The 12,167-nt window shown below is 49.8% G+C and overlaps 1 protein-coding gene across 1 annotated transcript in view; it reads left to right on the plus strand.

Annotated features, from left to right (window-relative positions):
- LOC144277511 (complement C3-like) overlaps positions 1-12,167 on the plus strand; it is an 86,016-nt gene that overhangs the window by 34,805 nt on the left and 39,044 nt on the right. Inside the window, exons 19-20 of the mRNA XM_077838328.1 lie at positions 11,672-11,757; positions 11,939-12,078. Coding sequence (XP_077694454.1) covers positions 11,672-11,757; positions 11,939-12,078 — 226 coding nt within the window. The remainder of the gene's footprint in view (positions 1-11,671; positions 11,758-11,938; positions 12,079-12,167) is intronic.

Here is a 12,167-nt window from a genome sequence, read left to right on the forward strand (position 1 = left end):
GCTTTAAACGGTGCCTCACCTGGAGACTGTCAATAGCAGTCTCTGACGGTCACTTCCAGTGTGTTTGTTGCCTGGGGGAGACTCACATTACACAGAAGTGCCACCACTAGAAAACGTTAATGGCAAGGGCCAGAAAGGTGAGGGAACTCCAGCTCAAGCCAGGGGTGAAAGTAAAATGCAGATCTTACCGGTATGGGGCCGCTCTGGCCCCTCCAAAAGGGGCGTGGCCTCGGGTGGAAGGGGTGGTAATAGCTCATCTTAAGTGATCACTCTCCTTACAATGTGTATGATAAACACCCATTTTTTCATGGTCTGTGTGTATATAAATCTCCTCACTGTATTTTCCATTTTATGCATCCGATGAAGTGAGCTGTAGCTCACGAAAGCTTATGCTCAGATAAATTGGTTAGTCTCTAAGGTGCCACAAGTCCTCCTTTTCTTCTTCCTGTGGGACATGGGATCCTCCTCGGAGGCCTGGTCTACACTGATGGGGTGGGGGGGGATCGATCTAAGTTATGCAACTTCAGCTACGTGAATAACATAGCTGAAGTTGACGTACTTAGATCTATTCTCTGCCCTGCACTCACTGCAGTGAGTCGACTGCTGCTGCTCCCCCGTTGACTCGGCCGGCGCCTCTCACTCCGGTGAAGTACCGGAGTCGACGGGAGAGCGCTCAGGGGGGTCGATTTACCCTGTCTAGACTAGATGCGATAAATCGACCGCCGCTGGATCGATCGCTGCCCTTGGAGCCTGCGGGTAGTGTAGACAGAGGAGCACAAAGGATCCAGCCCCCATGAAAACAAAGAAGGGGCCTCACTCCGCCCCAAGCGAGAATTGCCATGCAGAAAGCAATCTCCGACCGCTAAATCCGCCCCGGTACCATTGGCACGCAGAGCCTCGGACCGCGTGGCACCGGGTTTGTCTAGTGCAGGGGGCGAGAGACCCGGTGCAGTCTAGCTCGCAGAAAGGCAGCCATGGCCTGTTCCCTCAGAGCCAAGAGAGCTGAAGCCCTTGGCCCCGAGCAGTGCTATGATGCCACCTGCCGTTCCTGTACATTACAGCAAGCCCCCAGCACCGGCCACACAGACGCTGACTAACCTCTGTGTGCCTCCTGTGCCTGCTAGCCAGGCAGACCTTTTCGTTGCCCCCACCCCGGCACGCCTCTCTTCAGCACTGATGGCACCCCAGCCAGACCAGCCATGAGTCTCACGGCTACACCTGCTGGCTCAGCCCCTCCTCTCTCAAGAGGATGAAGTGGCTGTAAGGATGGGCACCCCCTGCCATTCATCACCCAAACCTGGAACCTCAGGGCTACAGCCCACAGTGTGGCAACGCCCTCTATGGATGCCCCCCCCCCAATAGCCCTCCCACCAAACTGGCCATATTGGGACCCATGGACAATGTACAGAGCTCACAATAACCAATCCAGGTCCAGAACACCAAGATCAGCTAGATCTACTTCACTGGTTGCCCCAGCTTCCCCTGAAGTCACCAGGGAGGAGCAAGAGGGCAATGAGGACTTAATAGAGGGTGACATCCTACCTCCTACCCATATTTCTTCCTCATCCCCGGAGGACACAATCATGCCTCTCCTCACACAGGGGGATGACTTTAAATCTTTCCAAGATCTGTTTAAGCGTGTGGCTAATTCGCTAGGCATCTGCTTAGAAGAGCTGCCAGAGACACAGCATAAGCTCACTGACATTCTCCATGCCTCTTCTGTGGCCAAGATTGCATTGCCTATTAATTCTGCCATTATGGACCCGGCAAAAACAGTCTGGCAGACACCGGTCACGGCCCCACCTTCTTGTAAACGTTCAGACAAGAAGTATTACATGCCAGCAAAAGGGGCTGAGTTCCTCTTCACTCACCCTAGCCCAAACTCACTGGTTGTGGAAGCTGTTAATCAAAGGGGAAAACAACACCTGACTTGTACCACCCCTTACGACAAAGACTGGAAATGCCTTGACCTGTTTGGTAGAAAGGCCTATTCCTCAGCGACTCTTCAGTTATGCATCGCTAACTACTCCACCCTATTAGCCAAATACACTCACAACATTTTTGCATAGATGTCTATGATTATTGAGCATCTCCCAACAGACAAAAAAGAACAATACACAGCAAGCATCTCAGAAGGTTCCCTGATTGACGGCCTTGCAGGAATCATTGGATTCTGCAGAGACGCGGCTCACTCCATTGCCACATCAATAGTCATGCGGAGGGCCTCTTGGCTCCACCTTTCCGGATTCCCCAAGGAAATCCAGGCCATGATCAAGGATTTACCTTCTGAGGGACAGAAACTCTTTGCAGACACCATGGATGCAGCCTTGCATACACTCAAGGACTCCAGTGCCACGCTGAAAACCTTGGGAATTCACGTAACTGATAACAAAAAGAAACAGGGTGCATTTTACACCCAGCACTTCCATACTGCTCTGTATACCCAGCCGCAGAGACAATACTACCAAAGTTGCAAATGACGTCAGTCAAGACGACGACAGACACAGGGGCAATCCACCATGTCCCAACTATCTACTTCTAGACAGGCATTTTGAAGTGTTGGTCAAGGGCATGAGGACCCCTCAAATTCCATTGCCACAACCATCTCCCGATTCCAGTCCCTTTGGAGACTGCCTAACACCTTTCTATCCGGTCTGGGTAACCATTACATCGGACCAATGGGTTCTGGAAATTATACTCAAGGGTTATTCCTTCCCCTTCACCTCTATTCCACCAACCTACCCCCCTTTCCTGTCCCTCTTCAGGAACCCTTCTCACAAGCACCTACTACAGCAGGAAATAAATCACCTCCTGCAACTGGGTGCCGTAGAACCTGTACTTCCCAAACGCAGGAGGACCGGGTTTTATTCACAATATTTCCTCACCCAAAAGAAAACGGGTGGCTGGAGGCCCATATTGGACTTGCGCAAGCAAAACAAGTTTATCAGAACTCAGCATTTCAGGATGGTTACCCTTGCAACCATAATCCCAGCATTGGAGAAGGGAGATTTGCTCTCGGCCCTCGACCTCCAGGATGCTTATTTCCACGTTACCATACATCCTGCACACAGAAGGTTCCTTCGTTTCACAGTAGGCAACCTACATTTCCAGTACAAAGTGCTCCCATTTGGACTTTCCATGGCCCCATGAGTTTTCTCCAAAGTATCTGCTGTGGTCGCAGCCCATCTTTGCAGACAGGGGTAATTATATTCCCCTATCTGGATGATTGCCTGTTGAAAGCTTCTACATACCAACAGATGGTGGACGCTTTGTCTCTCACTGCAAATCTGTTCAGAAGACTAGGCCTACAAATCAATGCCCTAAATCCACCCTAACTCCAACCCAACAGTTGAAATTCATGCATCCACCTGGACTGCACCATGGCATTGGCAAGTCTATCCCAACAACACTTCCTGACTTTAACAAACTTCATAGCAACCATACAAAACAGCCTGCAGACATCTGCCAGGTTATGCCTCCAACTTCTAGGACACCTGTCAGCAACCACGTTTGTCATGAAACATGCACGACTTCATATGAGGCACCTTCAGGCATGGCTCCGTACAGTATGCATACCTTCCATTCACAAGCGACTGACCATGCCCACCGCAATAAAGAACTTGTTATCCTGGTGGACAACCATTCCAACGTCTGCACGCGTGTCCCATTCCAACGACACACCCCATCAGTAACAATAACCACGAATGCGTCTCTCCTGGGCTGAGGAGCACACCTGTCTGAACATACCATCCAGGGCAGATGGTCCTCCAATGCATGCCACCATTTTCTGCCCCTCATTCACAACAAGACAGTGCAGATCCTTACAGACAATTTGGCCACCATGTTTTATATCAGTCGCCAAGGTGGGGCTCGATCTTACCTGCTCTGCACAGAGGCGGTTCACCTTTGGGAGTAGTGCATCTCCCACAACATAGACCTCAAAGCAGCCTACCTAGTGGGAAGCCAAAACAGCACAGTGGATGAGCTAAGCAGAAACTTCTCCCACTCACACAAATGGGAAATGGACCCGGAAATCCTCACCACTAACTTCCAAAACTGGGGTTTCCCCACAATAGACCTTTTTGCAATGTCCCACAATACCAAGTGCCTTCAATACTGCTCCCCAGCAGGACTCGGGGAAAAATCCCTCAGGGATGGCTTCCTCATGAAATGGGAAGTGCCTCTTATCAGGGTTCCCTCCCCACTCTGAACTCTGGGGTACAGATGTGGGGACCCGCATGAAAGACCCCCTAAGCTTATTTCTACCAGCGTAGGTTAAAAACTTCCCCAAGGCACAAATTCTTTCCTTGTCTTTGGATGGTACTGCTGCCACCACCAAGTGATTTAGACAAAGATTCAGGAAAAGGACCATTTGGAGTCCCTATTTCCCTAAAATATCCCCCCAAGCCCCTTCACCCCCTTTCCTGTGGAGGCTTGAGAATAATATCCTCACTAATTGGTACAAAGTGAGCACAAACCAAACCCCTTGGTTTTTAGGACACTGAAAATCAATCAGATTCTTAAAAGAAGAATTTTATTTTTAAAAAAAGTAAAAGAATCACACCTGCAAAAATCAGGACGGAAGGTACTTTTTATGGGGTAATAAAAAGATTTAAAACACAGAGGATTCCCCTCTAGGCTCAACTTCAAAGTTACAAAAACAGGAATAAACCTCCCTCTTAGCATAGGGAAAATTCACAAGCTAAAAACAAAAGATAATCTAACGCATTTCCTTGCTATTACTTACAATTTCTGTAATTTTAGATGTATCATTTCAGGATCTTTTTAGGAGCTGGTTTACCTGCTTGGTCTCTCTCTTCGTCCCGAGAGGGAACAAACAAAGAGAGCACAAACAAACCCTCCCTGCCCCACCCAGATTTGAATGTATCTTCTTTCCTCATTGGCCCTTTTGGTCAAGTGCCAACTAGGTTATTTGAGCTTCTTAACCCATACAGGTAAAGATTCAGGACAGCTACCCTGGAGGGATTTTATGCTACCCTTAGCTGTATGTTTATGACACCTCTAATGTATGCTTTCCCCCCAATTCCTCTGATATCTCCTGTCCTTTATAAGATAAAACAGGACAGATCCCAAGTAATCCTGATTGCTCCAACGTGGCCCAGACAAACCTGGTTTCCCTACCTCAACCAGATGATCACAACACCACCGTGGCTCCTCCCACTCGTACCTCGCCTACTCACACAGGACTCAGGTCATCTCCATCACCCCAACATCCCGATCCTCCATCTCAAGGCATGGCTAATCTGTGGCTGATACCTCGGGAGGCAGGCTGTTCCACAGAGGTCTGGGATATTTTGATGAACAGCAGATGATTAACCACACAAAAAACACGCTCAAAAGTGGCGTCGTTTCTCCATATGGTGCAGAGACAAACAACTCTCCCCTCGAACGGCTCCATTACCTGCAATACTTGAATATATGCTGACCCTAAAAAAATTAGGTCTTTCTATCAGTTCACTCCAGGTACATTTATCTGCAATCACAGCTTTCCATTTCAAAGTAGATGGCCTCACTATATTTGTGCATCCTCTCACTAAACACTTCCTCAAGGGTATACAGAATACTTACCCTACAGTCAGAGACCCTACCCCTATGTGGGACCTTAACTTAATCCTCCGTACTCTCATGCGCAAACCTTTTGAGCCTCTGGCTACCTGCTCACTATTACACTTGTCCATGAAAATCGCCTTCCTAGTCGCAATTACGTCAGCATGATGGGTTGGAGAGTGATGGTAACTTCACCTTAACCATATTCTTCAAGGACAAGGTAATCCTTTGCCCACATCCGAAATTCATACCTAAAGTGGCCTCATCCTTCCATCTAAACCAGCCCATCTACTTACCTGTATTCTTCCCGAACCACATGCTGACAGCAGGGAAGCATCTCTTCACACACTGGACGTTCTTAGAGCACTTGCATTCTCTATAGATAGAACACAGACTGTTGTTTCTGCAATGGAACGATCTCAAGGACTACCCATTTCCAAACAACAACTTTCAAAATGGATATTGGAGTGCAACTGATTATGCTACCGCGAACACAACCTAGAACCCCCATCTGGTCTTCACATGCACTCCACCAGGGCTATATCCACATCAATAGCCTTTCTTAAAGATATACCCATCATTGATACATATAAAGCAGCTACCTGGGCATCAGCCCACACCTTCACCAGAAATTATGCCATAGAGAAGCAATCAGCTACTGACGCTCATTTTGGAGAATCGGTGTTATCCACCGCCCAGTAAACATCTCCAAAGCCCCTCCTTCCACTGAAGGGTGCTGCTCCATAGTCACCTAAAAGTGGAGCACCCAAAGGGACACTCCTCGAAGAAGAAGAGAAGGTTAATCACCTGTGCAGTAACTGAGGTTCTTTGAGATGGTTGTCCCTGTCGGTGCTTCACTACTCCCCCTCCTCCCCTCTGCTTCAGAGTTTCTCTTCGATCTTCTGTGGCACAGAAGGAACTGGGGGACAGTTGGCTGCACGCACACGATACCCACTCAGAGCAGCATGAGCTGGCTGCAGTGCGTGCATGGTCAACCAGGGCACTGCTACCTTAAATCTCTGACTAGAAGCATAGGAGTGCTCAAACACCTAAAAGTAGAGCTCCCACAGGGACAACCATCTCGAAGAACCTCAGTTACTGCACAGGTGAGTAACCTTCTCCTCTGTCTCTCCTAATATAAATGGAGCAGTTCTTAGAGGGTTCTTAGAGCAGTTCTTAGAGCAGTGCCCTGGTTGACCCTGAGGAAATAGAACATCAAAGATGGGAAGCCCAAAACTGTAATCAAGGTTTGTGAGATCAGAGCCAAATGGGTGGAGGTGGCGGAGAAGAAGAAAGCTAGTTGCAGTTGGTGGGGATACCAGAAGGGGCAACCCAAGACAACACCCCACCATCGGACTCAGCCCAAGCCCCACCTCGCATGGAGGAGCCGTCCACACAGCCAGGGAAACCCCAGATGCCCTCTCGTCCCACAACCCCAGTCTCCAACCACCCGCCTCACCCCAGCCCACAGTCAGCTGGGCGATACTTTAAATGTAATGAGCTGGGGCATGTGAAGGCCAACTGCCCCAAGAGCACCAGACAACTGCAACTCATCACCCTGGGACCCCAGGGACTCTCGGTGGGACCCCAGGGTCATGCTGGGGTGAACAGGACCAAGGACCCTTTGGTGAAGTCATTCCACTGGAAGGGAATGGGCAAGGACGTTTCTACCTACGTCCGGTCTTGGGAGGTGTGCCAGAGGGTGGGAAAGCCCAAAGACAAGGTCAAGGCCCCTCTCCAGCCACTTCCCATAATTGAGGTCACATTTCAGCATGTAGTGAGAAGTGCCCCGGCATCTGTGCGCAATTCGGCACCGGGCTCGAGAGATCCCTGGTACCATAAACCCCTGGCACCGAGACAAGCTGACCAGCCCTGGCACCGCTCAAGCTCCCCAGCACCAGCCAAGTGCCATAAGAAAGGGGAAAGAGGACGCTCCCCTCAAAGAGTGACCAAGACACTCAGAGAGGCTCCCGCAACTCAGAGACAGGACTCTGTTTCCCATCAGGTGCCAGCACTATTGACTTCGGCACCACAGGCATCATTGAGTCCAGCGCCCCGCGACTTCGGCGCAGACCAGTGTCTAGAGGAGGTCTTGGAACCCCCCTCCACACCAGACACATTTGAGGCTGCAGAAGGACCTCATTGAACGGTCAGCGCCCAATCCCCTCCCATGCAGGGAGAAGCCTCTGGCACCACCCAGACGGGTGCCGTCCAGAGGGAAACCAGCAATGGTGTGCCGCTCGAGGTCACCAATCAGGCACCGCTCACAGCACTGCTCCCATTTGAGCTTGCCACAGCGCCGCTCCCGAGCACCGACAACCCCACGTGAGGTTATGGCACCAGATGAAGAAGCGCCCTCGACGCCCCCACCGAGGACCCGGCACTGCTCCATGTCACCCTCGGTCACTCGGCACCGAAACATGGTACCAGCCACTTCCCCGGCACTGTATGCTCTAAGGCAGTGCAGGTCTCGGGCTAGCTGGTACCGCTCACTGTCCCAATCCTCTCAGCACCGGAGGGGAATCCTCTGTGGTTTAAATCTTTTTATTACCCTGTAAAAAGTACCTTCCATCCTGATTTTTGCAGGTGTGATTCTTTTACTTTTTTAGAAATAAAATTCTTCTTTTAAGAACCTGATTGGTTTTCAGTGCCCTAAAAACCAAGGGGTCTGGTCTGTGCTCATATTATAACCAATTGCTGAGGAAATCCTCCCCAGGAAAGGGGGTGAAGAGGCTTGGGGGAAAATTTTAGGGAAATAGGGACTCCAAGTGGCCCTTTTCCTGAATTTTTGTCTAAATCACTTGGTGGTGGCAGCAATACCATCCAACGACAAGGAAAGGATTTGTGCCTTGGGGAAGTTTTTAACCTAAGCTTGTAGAAATAAGCTTAGGGGGTCTTTCATGTGGGTCCCCTCATCTGTACCCCAGAGTTCAGAGTGGGGAGGGAACCCTGACCGTATCTTATTAACTCTGTTTCCTAGACCTCCAGGAAGAAATCCCAGCCGGTGTGGACCCGACCTGAACCAGGCTGGCCAGCACTGTCTGTGATTTGGGGGCCTGTAATAAATGAAGGGCGGGGAGTAGCTCCCTTTTATGGACACCCAGCCAGCCAGTTAGCTATAAACTCTCTCTCTTAGTAGCTGTTCTCTACTTGCTTTACCTGTAAAGGGTTAAAAAGTTCATAGGTAAAAGGAAGGGAGTCAGCACCTGACCAAAAGAGCCAACGGGAAGGCTAGAACTTTTTAAAATTGGGAAAAAACTTCCCCTTTGTCTATCTGTGTTGTTCTCTCAGAGCGCAGAGACAGGGCTGGAACTATGCTGTAAGAGCTTGAGCCAGGTATGAAAAATCATTAAATCATGCCTAGAAACTACTCATTTGGAACCCCAGATATGTAAGTAGATCAGGAAAAGTCTAGGGAGACGCGATTAGGTTTATCTCTTTTATTTCTTTATGGCTTGTGGACTCCTCTATGCTTACCACAGGTGCTTTTGTTTTGTTTGTAACCTTTAAGCTGGACCTCAAGAAAGCTAAGGGAGTAGCTATAATTTTTTGTATTTGCTCTTTTAAAATCTAGCAATAGCCTGAGCTTTTAGATGTCTTTTTTTTCTTTCTTTTTTTTAAATAAAGTTTACCTTTTTTAAGAACAGGATTGGAGTGTTGTGTCTTAAGAGGTGTGTGCACATGTTGTTTAATTAGCTGGTGGCAACAGCTGATTTCCTTTGTTTTCTTTGTCAGCTCTCCCCCGGAGGGGTGTGTGTGAAAGGGCTGCAGGGTACCCCATAGAAAGGAATTCCCAAGTGCGCCTTCCTGGCTTCTCAAAGGGGTTTTTGCACTTGGGTGGTGGCAGCATCTACCCATCCAAGGTCAGAGAAAAGCTGTAACCTTGGGAATTTAATACAAGTCTGGAGTGGCCAGTGCTAATTTTTAGAATCCTTGCAGGCCCCCACCCTCTGCCCTCGAAGTGCCAGAGTGGGGACTCAGCCTTGACAGGATGGCTGAAGCTTTTTTTTTAAAAGGTAAATGAGGCGCTGGGCCAGGCCCCTCTCCACTGGAATGGAATATAATTCCCCTGCTTGGAATTAGACCTGGACGCTAGAATTAATATCCCTACCCTTGAGACCTTTAAAACAGGTTGTGTCCTGTGGCTGGTGCAGAACTTGGACCACTGAGTTCCTCCCCAGAGAGGGCTCTATATTTCAGTGGGTGAGTGAAGAATGCTTTACCATGGACCTCAGTCCTAAGATAGGAGGATCTACACCAGGGATGTCAAACTCAAATCACCACAAAAGCCACATGAGGACGAATACATTGGCCTGAGGGCCGCATCACTGAAACCTTTTCATACAACGATACAAAAATATAGTCAAAAATAAAAAAAATGAAGAGTAATATCGTATGCTATTAAAAGTCAATGTATTAACTTTTTAAAAACTGTAATGCGAAAAGTCAGTGCTAATTTTGACAGTCGTTTCATTTTTGGCCACTTAGCTGGCAGCGTTTTGCATCAACCAGAGCATCAATATTAGCTTTGATATCCTGAGACGAAACCAATCTCAGTGTTGCTTGGAAATGTTCATCAGTGAACCTTGACCTTAACGCAGCTTTGTTAATCTCCATGGAGGAGAAAGACTTTTCACATATATATGTACTTCCAAACGTTGCCATTACCCTTGCGGAAGCAGAGGGAGTTGTCTTGGGGTCTGATGGGCTAAAAGCCATTGGCCATGAGCATGTGTTGAACCTCACAGAAGGCAGCTGGCAGCACCTTTCAGCCTCAGGTCACAGCAAGGGGCTGGGACGCAAGTTTTGAATCCCCCTCCTTTGGGTCATCTCTCTGTTAGAACTTCCTTTGTGCGGAGCTGAGATGCCTGCTTCTCCCACTGAGAGCAGTGGGATCTCAGGGTGCTTAGCACCTTTCAGAGCAGGCTCTGATAGCACGAGCATTGCAACAAAGCCCTGAAGCCAAGGGGAATGACAGGTATGATTCAAATGATGCCACAGATGCCCAAATAAACAACCCCCTCTCCCAGACTGCTCCAAGTTAATCCCCCCTCTGCGTCTTCCTGTGCATCCTGGGTATCTCTGCTAGACTGTAAGCTGTTGGAGGTCTTACCAACCACACCAATAAAAAGAGGGGTGTTACCATAGCCACTAGAGGTATCTAGCTGCACAGAAAGCAGAGGGGCAGGGAAACATGTGGCTTGGAAAGCCCTCCCACCCCAGTTTGTAAATCGTACTTGTTTCCAGCGGAGGAGCGAGGAGTTGGGGCTGTTTTCAACTGTGAAAACTCTGTGATGCGCTGAGAAATTAGCGAGGGGCTGGCTGAAAAAAACCACAACCCTCCCCCCATCAGCCCAGCATGGTAATACAGCTTTGGCGGCCCCCACAGATCCCCTGCCCAGCCTGTTGCTCTCCCACCCTTCTGCTGCTCGCAGCTCTACTTAGCCCTGCTGCAGCCCACATGCATTTGTGTGTGGCCAGACGGGGGCAGCCACGCGTTGCCCCACGCTCTCACCACTCCACTTGGGCGACTTGGCACGAGTTGGCAGCCTGGCGCTAGGCAGGCGGAGGAGGAAGCTCGCGGAACTGGGGGAGGGGAGGGAGGAGCCTGGGCTTGTTCTGCCCTCTGGTTTCTTCACCTCTAGCGACACTTCAGTACATGCCTCACCCCTTCCCCACCCCCATTCCAACCCCTTCCCCAAAGTCCCCACGCCAACTCCAGCCTCTCCCTGCCCCAATCCAATCCCTTCCCCAAATCCCTCCCCATCCTCCTCCCTTCCCCGCCTCCTCCTCTGAGCGCGCTGCGTCCCCATTCCTCCCCACTCCCTCCTGGAAAGCCCTAAACACCTCCAAACAGCTGTTTGGTGGCGGGAAGCGCTGGGAGGTAGGCAGAGGAGTGGGGACGTGGCATGCTCGGGGGGGGTGACAAGGAGGGGGAGCAGGGAGTGAGGGGCAGAGTGGGGGAGTTGGCGCCTATGGCGGGCCACAGGAAATAAGTCTGTGGGCCGCATGTTTGAGACCCTTGATCTAGACCCTTAGCTGGGGAATGTCCATGAATCTTAGCTCCTTCTGTAAAAGACTCTGTCTTTCTCTTTTCATGTAGAATTTCTTCCAAGACGGTGCCTATTTTCCTGAAGGATTCCATCACCACCTGGGAAGTCCTGGCTGTGAGCCTTTCAGAGACCAAAGGTGAGGAACACTACGAGCTCTCCAAAGAACAGGCAGAAAACCTAATGGGGAAAAGACGCCAGGCCACAATGGGCCTTGGAAACGTCACAGTCAGATGGAACAATTGAGGAGACAGCAGACACATTTCAGGACTAAAGTATAAGCTCCCCTGTCTCTGACCCTGGGTCTTTCCCCATTGCAGGGCTCTGTGTGGCTGACCCCTATGAGATAAAAGTAATGAAAGGTTTTTTCATCGACCTCCAGCTGCCCTACTCTGTAGTGAGGAATGAGGATGTGGAAATCCGGGCTATTATCTACAACTATTGGGACCAAAACATTAAGGTAAGCTCACTGCCTCATGGGGCTCTGCAATTGACCTGAGGTGTCAAGTCTTTGACAGACAGCCAAACCAACACAAAATGGTGGAAGGC

The sequence above is a fragment of the Eretmochelys imbricata genome, chromosome 20 (assembly GCF_965152235.1).
Source record: "Eretmochelys imbricata isolate rEreImb1 chromosome 20, rEreImb1.hap1, whole genome shotgun sequence".
Lineage (NCBI taxonomy): Eukaryota > Metazoa > Chordata > Testudines > Cheloniidae > Eretmochelys > Eretmochelys imbricata.